Source organism: Mustelus asterias, chromosome 16 (assembly GCF_964213995.1).
Source record: "Mustelus asterias chromosome 16, sMusAst1.hap1.1, whole genome shotgun sequence".
In the NCBI taxonomy this organism is placed as follows: domain Eukaryota; kingdom Metazoa; phylum Chordata; class Chondrichthyes; order Carcharhiniformes; family Triakidae; genus Mustelus; species Mustelus asterias.
In genome coordinates, this window is record NC_135816.1 from 89320681 (window position 1) to 89345362 (window position 24682).

The following is a 24682-nucleotide window of genomic DNA, read 5'->3' on the forward strand; positions in this document are numbered from 1 at the left end:
GAGCTAGCAATTTAGTCCATCAAGGAGCCAAACTAATGCAATTTTACATGCCCGTCTGCTTGTGTCGGGTGGGTCAATTGGTCAAACAGCCTTTACATTTTAGCTGCAACCTCGATCCTGGGAGGGATGAAACGTTTGGGCTGAAATAAAAGTTAACTCTTGTGTGGGTACTGTGATTAGTGCTCAATGTGCAGCTCAGACATTCTGAGCAACGTTACTCCATTGCAATGTAGTTTTTACAGGTCGCCAGAGACCTGTAGCTGAGACAGCTCCACAACAGCTGTCCCGAGGGAGGACATAAGTGCAAACACGTGCATTCCTTTCTCTCAATGTCCACCCTCTGCCTCGTTTCTCAAGCAGCGTTGGGCTTTTTCAGTGCACATTTCACACTGACTGTTATTAAGTAGACAGCCAATGTGAATAGGCGCATCGGGCGCACGTGCCCGACAGGTGAAAATTTCAGACTATAATCTCACAGAGTTTGGTACTTACTGAAGTTTCCGTATTTTACAGTCCGGGCTCTTCAGAGCTTCAGTCAGAAGTTTCACTCCTGAATCTCCAAGTTTATTCCAACCCAGATTCAGGTCTTTTATTATCCAGTTTGCACTGAGAGCAGAGGTAAGATCTTTGGCACAAGAATCTGTGAGAGTGTTATCACACAGACTGGGGATGAGAGAGAAAAAAGTAACTAGAATCAGAATAAATCTCCAGTATTTTACAGAAGACGATTAATAACAATAATAATGTACAGTGTGAAATATTCAAAAAACACAACTTCTAAGTACATGGCACAATGGTCAGCATTGCTGCCTGACAGCGTTAGGTCCCCAGGTTCAATTCTGCCCTTGGGTCACTGTCTATGTGGAGTTTACATGTTCTCCCCATGTCTGCGTGGGGTTCCTCCGGGTGCTCCAGTTTCCTCCCAAAGTGCAGGTTAGTGGATTGGTCATGCTAAATTGCCCATAGTGTCCAAAGTTGTGGATTAGCCATGGGAAAAATCAAATACACATGATGCTGTAAATGTGAAAAAAAAACTATTCTGGAAATGTTCATTACATCAGGCAGTACCTGAGAAAGGAGAAACAGATTAATGAGCTTGCATAAGAACAGGTGGCAAGGAAAGAACAAAATGAAGGTGTAGGTGTAATTAAAATGATATTGATGATGGAGCAAGACAAAGCACAGCACTCCACACCATAAACCTGTGTCACAATGTGTACGCATAGAGGATTGATGGTTAGGGAACGGAGTTTAAGGTTGAGACAAAGATAATGGCTGTGAGTATAGCATATAATGTTAACGCCTTATATGTGAATAAAAATGAAAATAGCAGAAACATCATTCCCCACCCAGCCAGAGACAATGCTCAGGCAGCAGCATTGGCTGTTTGACATATTAAGAAGTCTCACAACACCAGGTTAAAGTCCAACAGGTTTATTTGGTAGCAAATACCATAAGCTTTCGGAGTTCTGCTCCTTCATCAGATGGAGTGGAAATGTGCTCTCAAACAGTGCACAGACACAGAAATCAAGTTACAGAATACTAATTAGAATGCAAATCCCTACAGCCAGCCAGGTCTTAAAGGTACAGACAATGTGGATGGAGGGAGCATTTTAAACACAGGTTAAAGAGATGTGTATTGTCTCCAGACAGAACAGCTAGTGAGATTTTTTGACATGTTTGACATTAGAGTGAGAATTATGTCTCTTGCAGTGGTTCATTGGCTGAAAGCTAGAGGCCAACAATAGCATTCTATCTGCCTTCGACAGCTGCTGGACGTTACAAGGCTGGGAAGTCAGAATTTCAATTCTCCAACCAACGGTCCAAGTTCCAGCATCACATGGGCATCCTAATTTTCTGTGTTAAACCGTGGCAGTTGTATGTTTACAGGGAAGTTTGCTGTTGACATTTCATATAGTTAAGGGTTATACAATATCATAGTTTTTTTAAATCTTGTTTGTAATTGGAAAAAGTTATTGCTATATGTTAACTGTATTCTGAAATAACTTTGTTTGATAAAGCTCCCTAGTGGGTCATTTCAATTAGACCTGAAGTGTAATATCTCATGCTTATCCGAACCAAATTCAAATTGCAAAACTTATAATCCAAGTGGAATTAATAAAACACTTTGGAGTTTCTGACATGAATTTTAACAATATATCAATGGTAAAAGGTTAGTTAAGGGAAAAACGGGACCTATCAGAGATGAAGAAGGGAACTTGTGTGTAGTTGCAGAGGTTATGGGAAGGGTTTTAAATGAGTATTTTCGCTCTGTGTTTACAAAGGAAAGTGGTGATGCAGATATCGTAGTGCAAGAGGAACACAGATATTGGACGTGATCATCAGAGAGAGGAAGTACTCGAAGGGTTGGAATCATTGAAAGTTGATCAGTCACGAGGGCGAGGTGGATTGTTTCCAAGGCTGCTGAAGGAGCTCAGGGAGGACATAACAGATGCTCTGAGGATGATTTTTCAACCCTCACTAGATACAGGGGAGGTACTGGAGGACTGGAGAAATACAAACACAGTTCCATTGTTTAAAAAGGGATCGAAGGAAATGCCAAACAATTATAGGCCAGTTAGTCTTGCATCAGTGATGGGCAAATGAGTTGAATCAATCCGAGAGTTAGCATTAACTGTCATGTAGAAACGCATGGACTCGTCAGGAATGGTCAGCATGGATTTGTTAAACGAAGGTCTTGCCTCACAAATTTGATTGAATTCTTTGATGAAGCGACAAGCAGCGTTCATAGAATCCCTACAGTACAGAAGGACAGAAGGTCGTGCAGTGGATGTTATACAAATGGATTTCAACAAGCCATTTGATGAGGTCCCACATGGCAGATTGGTCAAAAGAGTGAAAACCCATGGATACAGGGTAATGTGGCAAACTGGATAAGTTGGCTTAGTAACAGGAGACAAAGGGTAACAGTCGATGGATGTCCTTGTGAATGAAAGTTGTTTTAAGTGTTGTTCCACAGGGCTCGTTGTTGGGACCCTTGCTGTTTGCATTATATATTAAAGATTTGAACACAAACATGGGGGGCATATTTGGGAAATTTGCAGACAACATTAAGATTGGCCAAGTGGTGGATAATGGAAAAGGATAGCTATAATCGCCAAAATGATATAGATGGGTTGCGGGAGTGGGCGGTTAAGTGGCAGATTGACTTTAACATAGAGAAGTGTGAGGTAATGCATTTAGGGACATCAAACAGTTATAAGGAATACATAATAAATAGGAATATACTGAGAGGGGTAGATGAAGTGAGAGAACTTGGCATACAAGTATACAGGTCCCTAAAAGCAGTTCCTTTGACAAAGTTGTGAAGAAGGCACATCTCTCCTTCATTGGCAGAGGTATAGAATATAAAAATAAGGATATAATGTTGGAATTGTATAAAACACTGGTGAAGCCTCAACTGGTGAGCAGTTCTTGTCACCATATCACAGGAAGGACACAATTATTCTGGAGTGAGTGCAGAGGAGGTTTACAAGAATGTTGCCAGGGCTAGAAAAGTATAGCTATGAGGAGAGATTAGGTAGGTTGGGGTTATTTTCTTTGGAACAAAGAAGGCTGAGGAGTGACGTGATTGAGGTGTTCAAAATTATGAGGGGAAGAAATAGACAGGATAAAATTGGTTCCCTTGGTGGAGAATTCTAGAACCAGGAGACATAGAATCTAGGTGAGTGGCAGAAGGTATAGAGGAGACAAGAGACTTTTTCATGCAGAGGGTAGTGGGTGTCTGGAATTCACCGCCCAAGTTGATGGTAGAGGCTGAGATCCTAAACTCTTTTGAAAAGTATCTGGATCTGCATCTCAAGTGCTGCAAGCACCGTGATTTGGCTGGGTGCAGGGAGGTGGGATTAGAAAGGGCACCTGTGTCCTTGGGTTGGTGTGGATAAGATGGACCAAATGGCTACTTCTGTGCTGTAAATTTTCTATGGTTCTAATGGGCTCACTCAAAGGAACAGCTGCTGTGTAGCTGTCTCAAGAAGTTGCAGACCTGTAAAAATTTAAATCCCAAAGAAAAAACACAGAAACTAAATCAAGGCTGCACATTCAACGGAAAACATCTAACACTCGGATTTAAACAGCAAATCTGAGATGGTTCTGACTTCTAGGTAATTATAGTACTGATCCTCCAGATCTCTATGTTTACACCCCACCCTCACCTCTACTCCGAGTAACTTTTCAACTCCATAAAGAACAGTGTGTGGCTTCCTTTCTCTCAACTCTCCTGCCCTTGCCTGAAGGACTCGGGAACCCCTGACAGTCGCTTTCTAATGATGTGGAGACCCAGTACCTTTCTATCCCAGCCTGAGTCGGAGGGAAGGACGGGAAATGTACGGCTTCATTTTAGGGGACATAGCTCGGAGCAGAGTGGCAATCTGGCTCTGACTGCCACCCTACGCAATTCCGATCTAATTACTGACACAGACAATAGTGGAGACGTTATTTATGATACTAATATGTCCAGAATATATTGTTAAATATCTAGTTATTATAAGCAAAATCTGAGTCTGGTACTGACCTCAGTCTCTGTATTTTACAGTTCGGATTCTTCAGAGCCGCAGACAATTGTTTCACTCCCAAATCACCCAGATTATTATTACTCAGTTCCAGAGCTGTCAGTAACTGGTTTGTACTGAGAGCAGAGGTGAGATCCTCAGCACACAAATCTGTGAGAGCATTATCATTCAGACTGGGGATCAGAGAGAGAAAAACAGGAATCAGGGTTAATCCCCAGTGTTTTACAGAATATAATTATTAACAATAATGTACAGGGTGGTACACTCAAAAACACAACAGAAAGCAAAGTGATATTGATAATACAAATCTGAAATATAAATAGAATATGTGGTAATATTCACCGGGTCAGACAGTACTTGTGAGGAAAGAAACAGAGTTAATGGTTCACTTTGAGTTTTCATTAGAACTGGGAAATAGCAGCAAATTAAATTGTTTTAAGTGACAAGGAAATGGGGATGGGCAGGTTGGGGGTGGTTGGTGGCAAAGAAAGAACAAAATGTAAGTACGGGAGACAGTAAATTACAAAAAGGATGATGGTGCTAGATAGGATCCCCATAACCTTACATATCACTGGGGCAGTATTTGGGATGGTCAGTGAATCTGGAGTGCAGTTTGTGGAAGATAATTGCTGGCAGTTAACTGATATTTGGACTGGAAGCTGGATATGTGGCAGTGTGGACAGGGATAGGTAATTTAACATAATCCAGAAAGGACCATTTGTGTGTCTCTCCATATGGGAAAGCAAGAGCGATGGCAAGTGAGAAAGAGACAGTGGGCGTGATCTTACCGGCCTGCTAAGCCAATCAGCCGGCGTGGCGAGCTGCAAGATAGGATGAGAGGTGAATTCTTGTCTCTCGCGATCTTGCTGGTCCAGTTTTGCCAGCGAAATCAGTGGGCGTGAGGTTGATTTCAATATTAATGACAGGATTTACATGACATTAATGAGGCCCGGAAACTATCGTCCGGGCTCACTTACCTTAGCCCACTCACCAGCGAGGATCACAGATGGTCCCCTCCCAACAGGGAAGGGGGTTGATGACAGATCTGCCACTTTACTGTGTACATATAGATTGGAACGCCGGTGCAATGGCCCCCCGAGAGCTCAGCAAACAGCTTCATGGGCAAGCTGAGACTCCACTGCCCTCCCCACTCCTACTGGCAAGATTCACATTACGGCTTCTGTATTGCACAGAGCGCCGTAGCTTCCCATTACCTACCCTGTGAAAAAAACCCTAACCCTAACTTGTTCTACACTTCAAATTTTTGAGAAAACTTTGCCCTGTAGTAGTATTTTTCTTAAGTTTAAAGTGAAAACCGGAAGTGGGCTGCTAAGGAGTCTGGGAAGGGTTTTTTAAGCGCGCGAAGTATAAAAGGTAGGCTGCAGTGTACAGCGGGCAGCGTCGGGAGCGGGCAGCGTAGTGTGTGGGAAGCAGAGTGTGAGCTATAAGGGCTTTGGCTCACAGGGCTTAGGCAGAAAGGGCGAGCAGGGGTGAGTTTAATTCATTTTTGCTGTTTCTACCTGGTACTGGCAAGGTATCTAGAGGGGATGGGTGTGCAGGCAGTGCTATGTTCCGCTTGCACTATGTTTGAGGTAAGGGACGACGACAGTGTCGCTGCTGATTACATCTGTGGGAAGCGCACCCATCTGCAGCTCCTCCAAAACCGTGTTAGGGAACTGGAGCTGGAGTTGGATGAACTTAGGATCATTAGGGACGCAGAGGTGGCCATAGACAGAAGCTTTAGGGATACAGTTACCCCGAGGAATGAAAACAGATGGGTGACGGTGAGAGGGGCTGGGAGGAAGCAGTCCGTGCAGGGATCCCCTGTGGTCGTTCCCCTTAGCAACAAGTATTCCGCTTTGGATACAGTTGAGGGGGACGACATACCAGTGGTGAGCCGCAGTGAGAGGATCTCCAGCACTGTGTCCGTCTCTGTGGCTCGGGAGGGTAAGGGGCAGAGCGGGAGGGCAATAGTTATTGGGGACTCGTTAGTTAGAGGGATAGATAGGAGGTTCTGTGGCAGCAAAAGAGACTCACGGATGGTATGTTGCCTACCGGATGCCAAGGTCCGTGACATCTCGGACCGTGTTTTCCGGATTCTTAAGGGGGAGGGGAAACAGTCACAAGTCGTGGTACACATTGGTACCAACGACATAGGTAAGAGAAGGGACGGGGATTTAAAACAGGAATTTCAGGAGCTGGGCTGGAAGCTGAGAGCCAAGACAAAACATGTGGTCATCTCTGGTACGTTGCTGGTGCCACGTGATAGCGAGTTGAGGAACAGGGAGAGAGTGCAGTTCAACATGTGGTTGCAGGGATGGTGGAGGAGGGAGGGTTTCAGATACGTGGATAATTGGAACACATTCTGGGGAAGGTGGGACCTGTACAAACAGGACGGGGTGCACCTGACCCAGAGGGGCACCAATATCCTGGGAGGGAAATTTGTTACGGCTCTTCAGGGGGGTTTAAACCAATTTGTCAGGGGAGTGGGAAAAGAAGTTGTAGTCCAGAAGTCAGTGAGGGTGGTGAGGTATTGGGGATGGTATCAGGGTCAAGAGTGGGTACCGGTAGACAGGAAGGTGGGTTGAAGTGTGTCTACTTCAATGCAAGGAGCATCCGGAACAAGGTAGATGAACTTGGGACGTGGATTGCTACTTGGGACTACGATGTTGTGGCCATTACGGAGACGTGGGTAGAACAAGGACAGGAATGGTTGTTGGACGTTCCGGGGTATAGATGTTTCAGTAAGTGTAGGAAAGTTGGTAAAAGAGGTGGAGGAGTAGCATTGTTAATCAAGGATAGTTTAACGGCTGCGGAAAGGCACTTCGAGGGGGATCTGCACATTGAGGTAATATGGGTTGAGGTTAGAAATAGGAAAGGAGAGGTCACGTTGTTCGGAGTTTACTATAGGCCCCCAAATAGTAATAGAGATGTGGAGGAAGAAATTGCTAAGCAGATTATGGATATGTGTGGGGGTCACAGGGTAGTTGTCATGGGGGACTTTAACTTTCCAAATATTGATTGGAACCTTTGTAGGTCAAATAGTTCGGATGGGGCAGTTTTTGTGCAGTGTGTGCAGGAGGGTTTCCTGACACAATATGTGGATAGGCCGACAAGAGGTGAGGCCACATTGGATTTGGTACTGGGAAATGAACCGGGCCAAGTCTTAGATTTGGTTGTGGGAGAGCACTTTGGAGATAGTGACCACAATTCGGTGTCTTTTGTTTTTGCAATGGAGAGGGATAGGGCCGTACGGCAGGCCAAGGTTTACAACTGGGGGAGAGGTAATTATGATGTGATTAGGCAAGAATTAGGGGGCATAAGATGGGAACAGAAACTATCAGGGAAAGGCACTAATGAAAAGTGGAACTTTTTCAAGGAACAAATACTGGGTGTCCTTGATAAGTATGTCCCTGTCAGGCAGGGAGGAAATGGCCAAGTGAGGGAACCATGGTTCACGAAAGAGGTGGAATGTCTTGTGAAATGGAAGAGGGAAGCTTTTGTAGGGATGAGGAAACAAGGTTCAGATGGCTCGATTGAGGGTTACAAGTTAGCAAGAAACGAGCTGAAAAAGGGGCTTAGGAGAGCTAGGAGGGGACATGAGAAGTCCATGGCGGGTCGGATCATGGAAAACCCCAAGGCTTTTTACTCTTATGTGAGGAATAAAAGAATGACCAGGGTGAGGTTAGGGCCGGTCAAGGACAGTAGTGGGAACTTGTGTATGGAGTCAGTAGAGATAGGCTAGGTGATGAATGAATGCTTTTCTTCAGTGTTCACCAAGGCGAGGGGCCATGTTTTTGAGGAAGAGAAGGTGTTACAGGCTAATAGGCTGGAGGAAATAGATGTTCGGAGGGAGGATGTCCTGGCAGTTTTGAATTAACTGAAGGTCGATAAGACCCCTGGGCCTGATGAAATATATCCTCGGATTCTTTGGGAGGCAAGGGATGAGATTGCAGAGCCTTTGGCTTTGATCTTTGGGTCCTCACTGTCCACGGGGATGGTGCCAGAGGACTGGAGAATGGCGAATGTTGTTCCTCTGTTTAAGAAAGGGAATAGAAATGACCCTGGTAATTATAGACCGGTTAGTCTTACTTCGGTGGTTGGTAAATTGATGGAAAAGGGCCTTAGGGATGGGATTTACGAACATTTAGAAAGATGCGGATTAATCCGGGATACTCAGCACGGATTTGTGAAGGGCACGTCTTGCCTCACAAATTTGATTGAATTTTTTGAGGAGGTAACTAAGTGTGTTGATGAAGGTAGGGCAGTTGATGTCATGTACATGGATTTTAGTAAGGCGTTTGATCAGGTCCCCCATGGTCGTCTTATGATGAAGGTGAGGAGGTGATGAATAGAGGGAAAGTTGGCCGATTGGATAGGTAACTGGCTGTCTGATCGAAGACAGAGGGTGGTGGTGGATGGAAAATTTTCGGATTGGAGGCAGGTTGCTAGCGGAGTGCCACAGGGATCAGTGCTTGGTCCTCTGCTCTTTGTGATTTTGATTAATGACTTAGAGGAGGGGGCTGAAGGGTGGATCAGTAAATTTGCTGATGACACCAAGATTGGTGGAGTAGTGGATGAGGTGCAGGGCTGTTGTAGGCTGCAAAGAGACATAGATAGGATGCAAAGCTGGGCTGAAAAATGGCAAATGGAGTTTAACCCTGATAAATGTGAGGTGATTCATTTTGGTAGGACAAATTTAAATGTGGATTACAGGGTCAAAGGTAGGGTTCTGAAGACTGTGGAGGAACAGAGAGATCTTGGGGTCCATATCCACAGATCTCTAAAGGTTGCCACTCAAGTGGATAGAGCTGTGAAGAAGGCCTATAGTGTGTTAGCTTTTATTAACGGGGGTTGCAGTTTAAGAGCCGTGGGGTTATGCTGCAACCGTACAGGACCTTGGTGAGACCACATTTGGAATATTGTGTGCAGTTCTGGTCACCTCACTATAAGAAGGATGTGGAAGCGCTGGAAAGAGTGCAGAGGAGATTTACCAGGATGCTGCCTGGTTTGGAGGGTAGGTCTTATGAGGAAAGGTTGAGGGAGCTGGAGCTGTTCTCTCTGGAGCGGAGGAGGCTGAGGGGAGACTTAATAGAGGTTTATAAAATGATGAAGGGGATAGATAGAGTGAACGTTCAAAGACTATTTCCTCGGGTGGATGGAGCTATTACAAGGGGGCATAACTATAGGGTTCGTGGTGGGAGATATAGGAAGGATATCAGAGGTAGGTTCTTTACGCAGAGAGTGGTTGGGGTGTGGAATGGACTGCCTGCAGTGATAGTAGAATCAGACACTTTAGGAACATTTAAGCGGTTATTGGATAGGCACATGGAGCACACCAGGATGATAGGGAGTGGGATAGCTTGATCTTGCTTTCAGATAAAGCTCGGCACAACATCGTGGGCCGAAGGGCCTGTTCTGTGCTGTACTGTTCTATGTTATTACTTATTGAGCAAACATCGGGTAAAGGGAGGCGGTGACTAAAAGAACTACCATCGCCGGTATGGGGATCAAATCCTCAACATTCGCAAATTCTGAACACTCTCGCCACTGAATCAACTGAGCTAACCAACTCCAGTTCTGAACGCAATATTACCAGAGCTAGCCAATTAATTTCTGCCAGGTGAGGGGAAGAAATCCACTCAGGCAGCGCAGGTGGAATCACAGAATTGTTACAGAGTAAAAGGAAACCATTAAGCCCATGGTGTCCGCATTTATACTGAACAATTTACTGAGTGCCATTCCCCTACCTTCGCCACAGAACCCTGCACATTATGTCTTTCAAGATAATAGTCCAATTCCCCTTTGAATGCTTTCATTGAATGTGTCTCCACCAGACTTCCCGGCAGAGCATTCCAGACTTTAACCACTCACTGTAGGGGAAGTCCTGGTTCAGGCAATGCTTGCACCATATTTAAAAGGCAGCCAGCAATACTTACGAGAGCGCCCTGGTAGCAGAACAAAGGGCTGAAATCGAAGGTGGCAAATTAAAGGTTACTCCACAATTCACTGCGCTGGTGGTGCTCTTCCAGGCAGCTCGGGTTCAGAGAGAAGTTGTTCCCTCAGGATGGGAGAGGCAGAAGATCAGCCCATCAATATGGATGGAAAGAGCTGAGGAGTTGAGCAGACTTGGGCGCATGGTAGCAGTGTGGCAGAAGTATTAATGACCTGATGTGTTCTGACAAGATGAGTTCGACGCACAATGCTAATATGGGTGAAAATGAAATTGGTAGAAAGCACATTTGCACCAGCCAATTGCAATTCCCACGCAGCAGCATAGGCTGCCAGAGGTATGTCAGCCTCTCTGGGAGATCTAGAGGCAGGGGACACAATTACTGTTGGTGAAATTAGTTGTGGAGTTGAGTGAGTGAGTGGCCTAATGGATGGGCACAGGAGAGCCTCTGGTTAGTATAAAACCTGATGTCGTGTGTCCCATCACTGGTCACCTGAAGGCCCAGATTAGGAATAGTTTGAAGGGCATGCTGGAATGTAGATTGCCCTCTAATATTCTTTACTCTCTCACTAAACAAAGGCTTTTGCTTTCGAGGGCAGGAGATAGTGAAGTACATGTTGTGAAGCTATGCTCCTGAGGGGCAGGAGGGAATGGACTGTAGTTAGTCACCAACTCCTCCCAAGTAGGTGCGGGGAAACAAAGTACCATGGTGAAGATTCCTGCAAGGGGGAACGCACTGAATGCACACAAATGTTTTAGATCTTCTATTTATCTTCTATAACTGTCAAGATGCCTTAAATCAAGTAGACATGTCAAAACCAGGAAAAGCTGAAAAAGCAGAACTGAGTTGGCTACTGGATGGGAAAAAGAAATAAAATCACTCTGCTTCACCCAGGAACATTGTAAATTAATTGGAAAAATGCACTATGCAGTTAAAAAGTACTGGAAGGCTTGAATAAGTGACAACAACTGAGACAGTCACTGTGGCTTATTAGTACTTACAGCAAATACATTCTAAAGTCTATGGGGAGGGCAGCTCCCCGAGCTGTAGTGCAGGTCATAACAGCTGACTTCGGAACAATTAAAGATATGGAGTAAATAAGACATGGTTGTGATTATTGAATCAGTTAAAGTTAAAACATAACAAATGAGTATCTGTCTCAAAAATTTGGACTGTTTTAAAATTCAAAATATTAAGTTGTAGGTTTGAATAGAGTTATAGTAGTTTCAAGGCCAAAGAAAGCTTGCAGTTTGCCAGTGATCCAATCTGAACTTTCCAGCCTGAAGACTTGTGTATCTGTGATTTATATGTGTCTCTATTTTAATTTGTAATTGCAAATTTATGGGAACCAGTTAAATGTGGAAATTTTAAAAGTAGGCTGGAGGAATTTGAAATAAGTGGAATAATTTAATTGTGTTGCCTCCAAAATCAGGCATTGGAAATTGGCTTGAATGCAAAAGAAAGGTTCTTCTTATTTTAATTGCAGTGCTTTGTGGCTTCAAGAACATATAGATGAAAATGAATTGTTTGAAATTATTTTATCATTGTTTAAAGCTACATTTGTTGAAGGTTTATCTTTCTGGGAAATTAACCTTGTATTGAGTTTTTAATTACAGGAATTTGGAAGGTTAAAAACACGAGAATGCTTATGGAATTCATCTTGCTTATTCTTGTTTTAAAGCATGTGCTACGCTTCTCTGCTTGTTGTGTGCGTTGTATGTTTCAAGCTTTAATGTGTTCTGTCTGATATTGTGATTTCAAATTAACCCATGTGAGAATGAGACAGTTTTCATTTAGTTGGGTTAATTAGCTTTTGGGATTGTTCAAATGAATACGTTGGATTGATTTTGGGCCAAAATCTCTCGTCAGGTCAAAAAATACATTCCTGATACAATTTGCACAATAAACTTAGAATTCTGGAATTGCATACTGAGGAAAAGAATCAGTCCAACATCCTGAACTGTGTGCCTGTTAGGTTAAGAAAACAAAGAAGAATGTTGATGTAATGATGTCCATTTGAGAACTGCTGCTTTGCCCCTTTTCAGAATAGCAGAGAATTAAGACTTGTGCACTAACAGCTGAAGAAGTATTTATCTTTACACAAACTGGGAATTACAAGATTTTAAGGTTTAAAATGTCAGACATGTTCAGATGATTTAACCTATTCTGTCCCAAGCAGGTTGGATTTTTTGTGACAGCTAAATGCAAATGGAGAAAGGTTTGCAGTAGCTCTAATACGTTTAAGAATATACTTATAGAATATTGCAGCCCAGTTCCAAATCTGGTAAAAAAAAATGTAGGCAAGGACACAAATATCAGCAAGCTAGCCCCATCTATACTTTCACTGGAATATACATCAGTATACAAAAAAATCTAGAAAGCAGTTACGAAAGACTGAATGGATGGGGGAGTGAGGGGTTCGCACTATGAAACAACTTTTCAATGGGAAACTTTACTGCTCACCACAAATGGGCAGGTTATGTAGTTAGGGATGAGGAAAATAACCCAGTGAAATAAATGAACATTGAAGGAAAGGACCACGTATGTGATGTGCTGAGGAGAGATTAGGAATTGAACAAGGTAATAGAAGAGCTGTTAGAGGCGGGGGGGCAAAAAGACATACAAAGAGTTTAGATGGTTTCTAAGGATAAAGGAACAATATTTCTTTTCAAGAAGAGAGATGAGATAGGCATTAATGGACATTTGAAAGCCAATAACATTGTTGTTTGATTTTGGGACAATTTTGACGTAAGAAAAATGCGCTGGTAGCAAGTTCTATTTAAGATAAAGAACAAGCAATCAAAATATGTTGCTGTTTGGAATCAAATAGACATGTTTGACTGCTGTTTTATAGATGTTATGAGGCAACTATAGGATTAAGTAACTGAGAGTAGGAGGTAGAGACCAGAAATTAAAGTGCAAATGAGAATTGGAATGTTGGGTGCAATACAATTCAATGGAATATTTCAATCTGGCACTGATGTATATTCCAGTGAAAGTATAGATGGGGCTAGCTTGCTGATATTTGTGTCCTTGCCTACATTTTTAAAACTTAATTTGGTACTCTGGCTGCAATCCGGACCATAGGTGGAGAGATGAGCAATGATTTCAAAAAAATCTTTTGATAAGAGCACCTGAAAGTCAAGAAGGTGTTGGCATGATATTGAGATACAGCATAAGTGTGCAGGTGAGTTACGTATTAAGTTACCAATATGCGGGAAAACAGTCCAAAATAGACCCATTCAAGTGTCTGGAAGTATTTGTAATTATACACTGAAGTGTAGGTCTCAGACATGCACTACATGACAAACAACATGGTATGAAATGGTGAATGGGGCCAAAGTGATCAAGGCACTAACACATATTCCATAGAGAAACTGATTTCAAAACAATTAGGACAGAATTAGTCCCTGTCAAAACAAAAACAATGAGTATAATAATGAAAGGGTAAATAATTTGGATGGCAACAATTAAGAGCCTAGTCGTAAGTAAACCTGGTGAGGAATGTCTATAAGATGGATATAGATAAATGGAGAACTGGAGAATATTTTAAGTCCATGCATGATGTTATTTTCAATAATGTTGAGTAAGGTCGTCTGCCGGTAGGGAATGTCAGGGAGAAAGGAGCATCAATCTAATTATTCAGAGATCACATTCAAGTTAATATTAATGAATTAACACTAATTATGTGAAGAGGAATTTGCCATCTAAAAATAAGTGGATTTTCCTATTGCACAGATTATCCCACTGACTAAAGAGAAAGAAATGATCAACAATAATAATAATAATGAGACAAGATGTGAACGAGTAAGACAGCACAGTTGAAAAAAAAGTCAGAGACTGACAGGCAGTTCAGGATTTAGAGAGTGATCAGCAAATTGAAAAATTAAAAGTACCATAATTCAGTGATAGCGTAATGGTGAAGGTGTGACCAGAGTGCAGCGGTCTCCAACCACAGTAGTATGACCGTACAAGGTAATTATGACAGGTGATATGTGCACACTCGTTGATTATACTGCACTAAAAAAAATGTACAAGGACCCTAAAAAAATAACAACTGGTGGGGAACAACATTAATGTTTTCACAGGGCCCTATTCACTCTGGTGGCATTCATGGAATCGTGGGAGGCACCGACGGTGAACGAGAGGAACAACACATACGGCATCCCGGATAGTATATTCAGCTACCAACCAGAGGAACAGGACAATGGACCAAGAAAACTAATGCCTCGATATCGGATTGAGTAACTTTCACCAGTCGGCAGACGCAAGTAATCACACCATTGTGCGGACGAACTATGACAGAGCGTATAGTTTCCATGCCTGGAAAGACCAGACAGGCATGCCCTTAGAGAGAGACCAGGCATGCCAATCCGAATCGTTGATCCAGGTTGTGGATGGCTTGAGAAAGGATGGGATGGGAAAATAGTATTGGAACCTGGTACTATAACCTCCCCATAGAGTAGCGATTTTAGATGGATTTAAAAAGGGGCGGTATGTTTGTAACACTCTCTGAGATGGGACTCAAGAGATGAAAAAGACTCAGATGTTAGAGACCAGATCAGATACTCCAAGATATATTATGAAGTTAGCCTCGACCCCAACTTTTTGACTTTGTCATTAGTGTAAGTAGAAGCTATTTTGCTCGTTATGATTTAATTGACCCACTAGGAAGTTTTTACGAAAACAAACTTTATTTAAGAACACAGATAGAATATAACAAAAAGAATTAACATAAATTTAGCAATTAAAATACTTAAACATGACAAGTATAATTCTTAACAGCTATCCATCTCTATAGTTCCAATGTAAGCAGTATCCTCATAGACATAAATGCCTCTTTACAATTAGCATTAAACAGACAAGCTCACATGGGTGCTAAATTTGCAGCCTTTTAACCCCTCTGGACAGGTACAGACACACCTGGATTTCTGACTCTCACACAGCAACCTAGAGAAAGATCTACCCCCCAAACAGCAGAATCTCAGAGAAAGAGACTCATTTCCTGGCAGGTTCCTAGGCTCAAAATCCAGAGAAAAAAAGACACAGAGAAATCGACCTCTCTGTAAAGATCTGAAAACAGCAAACTGAACTGGGCATCTCTCTGCAAGCCTAGACCTGCCCAGTCAAATGACCTTAATTGTCAATCAACCTAATCAAGCCCCACTCTGAAAAACACCACGGGTAACACTAAAATAACCCTGCAGAAGTCCAGATTAAAAGAAACACTATAGCAATTAAGATCAATTATGCTGCTGCAGTAATAAGAGGGTGTCAATTACAGACCAAGCAGCATTGGTGTTAGAACAGACTGCTCAAAAAAATCTTGCACAGGAACATGACTCTCATACCCTTATTAAAGGCACAGTATCACCAAAAAGGCATTTTGGGTATTAAAGGAATATACAATTCAAATATTGGGTTCATGGAGATATTAATGCAATGTCACGAAACCTGGCCTTGAGGGCCAGTATCGTTATAGATAGATTTGGTTGTGCTCATGTTAAATGTTATAATCTTACTACCTGTGGTTATTAAAAACCTACTTAATGTTCAAACATGGTAAAGCTTCCCCCAGATGGATGAGGAAAGCTAAAATTCTACTGCATGATGAGCAGTACGGGATTACCTGAGGGTAACCTTTAATATTTCCAGGTTATTAAAGATCTTACATTCCACATGCTATGATCATGCGAATGGTATTAAGTGGGTTAAAGTTCACTTGCAGAGAATCATTGATGATTATACTTACAGATTTGCTCCTGAATCACAAATACTAAATAAAAGTATACTGGGAAATTTCAGAGGATTATTTGGAAATGCAAAGTCGCTAGTTAATTCTGTACAACAATAAGGATTATTAGGACTACAGAGGGCCAAGTCAAAGGATAGGCGTACAGTAAACTTGTTCGAGGGGATCCAACGGGATCTTTAAGGATAGCTAGATATTTGAATTCGTGAAGGAAAAGAAAGGGAGCTGGGTTTAAAGGAAATATGACCCAAAAGGAGGGCCTAACATATAAGAACATAACATAAGAACATAAGAACTACAAGCAGGAGTAGGCCGTCTGGCCCCTCAAGCCTGCTCCGCCATTCAATAAGATCATGGCTGATCTTTTTATGGACTCAGCTCCACTTACCCGCCCGCTCACCATAACCCTTAATTCCTTTACTGTTCAAAAATTTATCCATCCTTGCCTTAAAAACCATTCAATGAGGTAGCCTCAATTGCTTCACTGGGCAGGGAATTCCACAGATTCACAACCCTTTGTGTGAAGAATTTCCTCCTCAACTCAGTCCTAAATCTGCTTCCCCTTATTTTGAGGCTCTGCCCCCAGTTTGCGTTTCACCCGCCAGTGAAAACAACTTCCCTGCTTCTATCTTATCTGTTCCCTTCATAATCTTATATGTTTCTATAAGATCTCCCCTCATTCTTCTGAATTCCAATGAGTATAGCCCCAGTCTACTCAGTCTCTCCTCATAAGCCAACCCTCTCAATGCCGGAATCAACCTAGTGAATCTCCTCTGCACCCCCTCCAGTGCCAGTATATCCTTTCTCAAGTAAGGAGACCAAAACTGTACACAGTACTCCAGGTGTGGCCTCACCAGCACCTTATGCAGCTGCAACATAACCTCACTGTTTTTAAACTCCATCCCTCTCGCAATGAAGGACAAAATATGCAAGCACTATGGAATGTCGCTCAGAATCAGATTACATAGTGTGTGTTTATTGGACTCTTGAGCCTCTATAAACCAACAGTAAGTTAACCATTGATATTGTGCCATTGAAGGAGACATTTAAAGATGTACCCCACACAGTGGTGCATTGTCACACCAGAGACATAAATAAACTCTGGGGGCTTACTTTGTGAAAGTAAGCATAGTTTGTCTCTGCAAGTTACAGATTCACTGACTGTGAGGGAAATTCCACCTGCCAAGAAAAACATCAGGTTACTTGTTTGATGCCTGGTGGGGTAACTCATTGTACATTGACATGACACCAGGGAAAGTGGTCTGGTGGGATGTTATGGAAATTGGCCATGAATATGTCAGGTGCTCCAGAGATAAAGGTCGAATACTAGTGAACCAAGCTACGCAGACTGCCACCAGATTGAAACAATCGAGGGGATACCACTGGTGGGATGTATTTGTTCTGGGAACGAAAGAAACTGCCTAACTGGTGGGAATTAATTAGGATGGGGATGGCAGGAATAATGTTATTATGGGACAGCAAAATGTTAAGATCTGATAAATTGCCAGTTCTGGCAGTACCTCACTATGCTCCTATGACACCCTGTAAAAAGGAAGAAGGGGGAAAGTTAGAAGTTGAAGTTTACAGCAGAACAGCTTAAGATACTTTGTGGCATCTGGACAAATGGCCATCAGAAGGATTCAGAAAGGTGTTCTCAACATCATATCGGCCTCTTTGAATGGTCACCCAATGGCCAAAGGGGGGACCGAAAGGGTTAATAATCACACAATAAAAATCATATAAGCTGCCAGACTGAGAAAAACCACAGGTCTTAATTAAAACAGACCCAGAAAAATGTCAAGGACCATAAAGCTACACAGAAGACCTCCTTTGAATTGTGCAGTTTTATTGTGTGATGATACTGTGCCTTTAAGAAATGTATTATAAGCATGTTTGAAGGTTTTTTAAGCTGATCCAAGTATTTTGTTGGCACTGTTTTGTCTGTAACCTGTGTCCTCTAATTGTTACTGAAGCAATATAATGGACATGTTTATTTTTAATATGGACTAATGCAATGTCCTGGGATGGTGTGATCCATTGGAATTACGGGTTGGAGCATGAATAATAGGTTAGGTGATTTTCCACAGAAAAGTCCAAGTATTAAGCTTTGCTTTTCAATAATAGCCTGAGGGGAAGAGATTTAAAAAGAGCGAGGTTATGTTGCAGCTGTATAGGGTGCTGGTGAGACCACGCCTGGAGTACTGTGTACAGTTTTGGTCTCCTTACTTGAGAAAGAATATACTGGTACTGGAGGGGGTGCAGAGGAGATTCACGAGGTTGATTCTGGAGTTGAGAGGGTTGGCTTATGAGGAGAGACTGAGTAGACTGGGGCTATATTCATTGGAATTCAGAAGAATGAGGGGAGATCTTATAGAAACAAATAAGATGATGAAGGGAATAGATAAGATAGAAGCAGGGAAGTTGTTTCCACTAGCGGGTGAAACTAGAACTAGGGGGCATGGCCTCAAAATAAGGGGGAGCAGATTTAGGACTGAGTTGAGGAGGAACTTCTTCACACAAATCTGTGGAATTCCCTGCCCAGTGAAGCAGTTGAGGCTACCTCATTCAATGTTTTTAAGGCAAGGATAGATATATTTTTGAACAGTAAAGGAATTAAGGGTGATGGTGAGCGGGCGGGTAAGTGGAGCTGAGTTCACGAAAAGATCAGCCATGATCTTATTGAATGGTGGAGCAGGCTCAAAAGGGCCAGATGGCCTACTCCTGCTCCTAGTTCTTATGTTCTTCAGAGCAGCAACAGTGCTTTTCCCCTCTGGAGTTGGAAATTCTGCAGTCTGTGAATTGCTGTTAGAAGCTGGTGAAAGCAAGCAGCATCTCTGACTCTCTAGAGGTTTTTTGGAAAATTCCAGGACTGGAATGCTTCAGAATTTTAATTCAACATTCAAAGGACCAATTCACAGCAGGTGTTAAAACGCTTCAAAATCCAGAATCACATGAGCATACTTGCTTTTTGTGCCCAGCCCAGAATGGGGTGTATGTTTGTGGGGTGCTATTTGACTTGAAACATGATAGCTCGCTAGCTGCTAAGGTTTAAACTATATCATGTTTGATGCTTATAATTAGTTAATTGGACGCTTATAGAAGTTATGTTAAATCATTTATTATATTTTAACTGTGTTCTTAAATGAACTTTGTTTGATAAAAGCGTTCTCGTGGGTCACTTGAATCACCTGGAGTGAAACATCTTATGCTCACCTGTGCCAAATTCAAATGTAAAAACTTAAGATCTAGGTTTTATCTTCATAAGATACCTTGGAGTTTCTGACACGGGTCTTAACAAGTGTCTTCCCAATAAGAGACAATGGAACAGGGGAGTTGATGATCCACTGGTTAGAAAGATAACTTCACAGTTGTGGAGAAAGATATACGTGCTTAGTGAAATTATAATTAGGTTAATGTACACAAGTTGTAATTGGACAACTGTACCCTTATGTATGCATGATGTAAACCTAATCGATAGTTGTGACTGGATATAGATATAACTTCTGTGCAAATGTACATACTTGATTGGTATACGCTAATTTCTTGCAACTGCATCTTAACTATATATGTCAGTTTAATTCCTGGATCGAGGATTTCCTTGGTGAACAACTAGTTAGAGCACTGGGGCCAGTCCATACTATAATTCATAATAAAGCTTTTTCAGATAAAGCTCGGCACAACATCGTGGGCCGAAGGGCCTGTTCTGTGCTGTACTGTTCTATGTTCTATGTGCTAAAGGAATTGTCTGAAACACCAAAAGTTTCTGTTTGGTTTTCTCGAGAGTGAGAGTGAAGTGCACTATAGCCAAGTAGTTGTATTTTTCTCCCAACAGTGATGATGGGAGAAATCAAATATGATTCTCCCTTGTCGGTTTCCTCACCACCTATTGTATTCTGTCCTTTAGGACTCGGCCAGTTCTGTCTCCAGTGGTGCTACTGAGACACTCTTGGTGATGGAAATTGAAGTCCCCCACTCAGAGTGCATTCTTCACCCTTGCCATCCTCAGTGATTCCTTCAAGTGGTATTCAACATGGAGAAGTACTGATTCATTAGCTGACGGGGGAAAGGTACGTGGTAAGCAGCAGGAGGTTCTTTGCCCATGTTTGGCCTGATGCCATGAAACTTCATTGGCTCCAGAGTCGAAGTTGAGGACTCCCAGAGCAATTAGTTCCAATCCACTACCAATGCTGTCTCTGTCCTGCTGGTGGGACCGGACATAACCAGAGATGGTGATGGTGGTATCTGGAACATTATCTGTAAGGCTTGATTCCATGAGTATGACTATGTCAGACTGTCGCTTAACTAGTCTGCGAGACAGCTCTCCCAATTTTGACACAAGCTCCCTGACATTAGTAAGGAGGACTTTGCAGTCTCAACAGGGTTGAATTTTCTATTGTTGTTTCAAATGCCTAGGTCGATGATGACTACGTCATTTGGTATCAATCCTTATCAAGTTTTCTATTGCGGCTCAATACAACAAAGTGATTTGCCAGGACATCCCAGAAGGCATTTCAGGGACAACCACATTTCTGTGGATCTGGAGTCACATGTCAGATAAGGATGGCAGAGTTAAACACTGGATATGCTCAGACTGTAGATCCTCAATCTAATTCATTGATTTAGCTCTCTCTATCACGTGCTGTTTCCGCTGCTTGTTATGCAAATTGCCGTGGTAATTTCACCAAGTTGACATCTCATCTTTAGATACACCCAAGTCATTAATATACATAAAAAATAGTACTGGTACTGTGTCAACTGCTGGGAACCCCATGGTATGATTCCTCCATCTGAAAAATTAACAACTGTCCGTTTTCGGTTACTCAGACACCTTTGTATCCATACTAGCACTATCATTTTTATTTCATGGCCTTCAACGTTGCTGCCAAGCTTATTATGTGTCTATTATAAATGGACAGTGCTTTTGATCAATACAAATATTGATAACACTTCTGTTAATATCAATATGCATATTAAAAACACTGTACATTATTAATAATTACAAAATTAAGACTGTTCTATATTGTGATTATTGCCATTGGCAGCTAAGCAGTGCTGCAATTCCCTTCCTAATCCTCTCCATTTCAATCTCTCGCTTCTCTTTTAAGATGCTCTTTCAACCTTCCTCGTTGACTTGGCTTTTTGTCACTTGTCCTAATAACACCGTGACTAATAGTAATGAGACCTCCAATTATCAGAAACACACTCAGGTTCTGTATTTTACAGCCGAGTTCCTCAGTCACAGACTGATAGTTTATTCATTTTCAGAGTGAAATTGACATAGGTCAGGATTTGTCAACCATTCTTGCTTTGAGAATAACAAATCCCATAAAACAAGCCCGTGATCAGCTGAAATTCCGCCCTGGTAACTGCAGATGAACAAAGCATGTCTAAACTTGTCATATGGCTGCATTGACCCAGAGTGCAGTCAGACTACACAAGAGCCCAAAATCATGGAGCACTGGGCATTTTTGAATGCAAAGCATCCTTCCAATGTCACTCCATTGTAACGTGTGAACAAATTGGATAGCGTCTTTCTTTAAACAGTTCCTGTTTTGTGTTTTCATTCAGCATTTGAATAATTTGTTGCTTTTGGCACAGATCACATTTGTCAGCATATAGAGTTACATAAGAGATGCTTTCATGTAAGAATGGGGTCATCTTGGCTAACACAAAGAGCTGTTTAACACAAATTTCTGGTGGATCCCCTGGGATGTAACTCATGAGCAATTAACATAGTTTTATTGAGCAGTTTTTTTAATTTTTAAGCAAGCTTGCAAACATCTATAATCAGAATGAAAATTCAGATATGCCACATATAACTGAATAAACATTTAATTGTTTTCTCCATATTTTTACTCTGATGCATGTTACTGAGAATAATTTGAGATTACTATTTAAATATTTCACTCCTGAATCTCTCAGTTTATTATAATTCACATTCAGACCCATTAGTGACGAGTTTGTACAGAGAGGGAGGTGAGAATGTGTCAGGGTGTTACTGTCCAGACTGCAGATCAGAGAGAGAAACATTACAGGAATCAGAATAAATCGTGGTCTCATAATTATAATCATGGTCTCAATATTACTATCCATTGTAATAATGTGAAGTGTTTATTAATTACACTATTGCTGATACTGATAATTTACTGTGTCAGGCATTCAGTTATGATAAACAATTTCAGAGTCTGGTACTTACTCTAGTTTCCATATTTTACAGTCCGAATTCTTCAGAACCACACATAGTCGTTTCACTCCTGAATCTCCCAGGTTATTGAAACTCAACCTAAATAGAGAAGGTGAGAATTACATTAAAATTAGCTAAATTTTCAACTTGTAGGCGAGAAACTGGAACTGAGTTTATTTTCAAGGAAGAAACCCACCACTGGTGGAAAACTGAATAAGTTAAGATTTTTTTGTGGGGATACCATTAATTGGTTTTCTCTTTGTTTTGAGCCAGCAGGGATGGGAATGGAGGAGGGACAGATCAAATGTGGACTCATTTTGAATCACATGGCAGCCTTGATTGAGGTTGCTGGTTGCCATGAGGGCAAGATCTGTGATTTGTTCCAAAGCCTCCGCAGCACCAGGGGTAAGCGAGATGTCAGACAAACTGTCCGGCATGCTTAACCCCAACCATGAATAAAATGCTGAGTTGGGTAATTGAGGGAGTTAGGGAAGGAAGAGAAAGAGATGCTCTTTTGCTTAATGCTCTCGATCTATCTCAGCTTTCAGGAAGTGGCCTTATTCCACTACAGGAGAAGAGGCTAGTCATTTGGTGATTATGTAGTAAGTGATTAAGATTTATTCTATTTTCCAGGTTCAAAATAGCCCAGCAACTGGTGGAAGGTTAATAAAGTAAATAAAAACAAAAGTAAAATATACAATTGAGAACAAAGTTGATTAGAATATATTAAGGATGGCCGATGGCATCATGTTGTATGGCACGACATCCGTGCGAAATCAGATAGATTTTGAACAGATCTAGCAACTCAAGACTGGGCATCCAGGCACTGTGGGCCATCAGCAGCAGCAGAACTGTATTCAACCACAATCTGTAACCTCATCGTCCAGCATATCTACATTATGTAGTACATAACTCTACATTATCACCAAACTATGGGAACAATCCTGATTCAATGAAGAGTGCAGGATGCCGTGCCATAAGTAACACCAGGCATAGCTAAAAATTAGGTGTCAACCTGGTGAAGCTACAACATAGGACTACTTGCATGCCAAGCAGCAAAAGCAGCAAGTGACAGACAAAGCTAAGAGATCCCACAACCAACAAATCAGATCTAAGCTCTGCAGTCTTGCCACATTTAGACATGAATGGTAATGGACAATTAAGTAACTGGATCTACAAAAATCCCCATTTTCAATGATCAAGGAGCCCCGCATATTGTACTAAAGATAAGGCTGAAGCATTCGCAACAATCTTCAGCCAGAAATGTGGAGTGGATGATCCATCTCGACCTCCTCCAAAGGTCCCGAGCATCACAGATTTAAGTATTCAGCCAATTCGATTCACTTCACATGATATCAAGAAATGGCTGAAGACGCTGGATTCTGAAAAGGATATGGACCCTGACAATATTCCAGCAATAATCCTGAAGATTGTGCTTTAGAACTCGCCATGCCCCTCGCTAAGATATTCCTGCACAGGGGAACACTGGCATCTATCCTGCAATGTGGAAAATTGCTCAGTTATGTCCTGTACACAAGAAACAGGATAAATCCAATCTGAACTTCAGGAGGTGAGGCGGGAGTGACTGCCCGTGACATCAAGGCAGTATTTGACAGAGTATGGCATCAAGGAACTATAGAAAAACTGGAGTCAAAATCATGGGGAAAAATCTCCACTGGTTGGAGTCATACCTGGCACAAAGGAGGGTGGTTGTGGTGGCTGGAGGTCAATTATCTCAGCTCCACAACATTACTATTGTAATATCGCGGTAGGGACAAAAAACATAGAACAGTACAGAACAGTACAGGCCCTTCGGCCCCCGATGTTGTGCCGAGCTTTGTCCGAAACCGCGATCAAGCTATCCCACTCCCTATCATTCTGGTGTGCTCCATGTGCCTATCCAATAACCGCTTGAAAGTTCCTAAAGTGTCCAACTCCACTATCACTGCAGGCAGTCCATTCCACACCCCAACCACTCTCTGAGTAAAGAACCAACTCGGACATCCTTCCTATACCTCCCATCACGAACCTTATAGTTATGCCCCCTAGTAATAGCTACATCCACCCGAGGAAATAGTCTCTGAACATCCACTCTATCTATCCCCCTCATCATTTTATAAACTTCTATTAAGTCACCTCTCAGCCTCCTCTGCTCTACAGAGAAAAGCCCTAGCTCCCTCAACCTTTCCTCATAAGACTTACCCTCCAAACCAGGCAGCATCCTGGTAAATCTCCTTTGCACTCTTTCCAATGCTTCCAC

The 24682-nt window shown here is 42.1% G+C and overlaps 1 protein-coding gene and 1 long non-coding RNA gene across 2 annotated transcripts in view; both read right to left on the minus strand.

Moving 5' to 3' along the window:
* Positions 1-24682, minus strand: part of LOC144505282 (uncharacterized) — a 445368-nt gene that overhangs the window by 9713 nt on the left and 410973 nt on the right. The gene's annotated exons all lie outside the window — the stretch shown is intronic.
* The window catches only part of LOC144505281 (NACHT, LRR and PYD domains-containing protein 3-like), a 96753-nt gene that overhangs the window by 9713 nt on the left and 62358 nt on the right, over positions 1-24682 (minus strand). The window contains exons 9-11 of the mRNA XM_078231352.1: positions 22435-22521; positions 4535-4705; positions 493-663 (exon numbers count right to left, since the gene is read on the minus strand). Coding sequence (XP_078087478.1) covers positions 493-663; positions 4535-4705; positions 22435-22521 — 429 coding nt within the window. The remainder of the gene's footprint in view (positions 1-492; positions 664-4534; positions 4706-22434; positions 22522-24682) is intronic.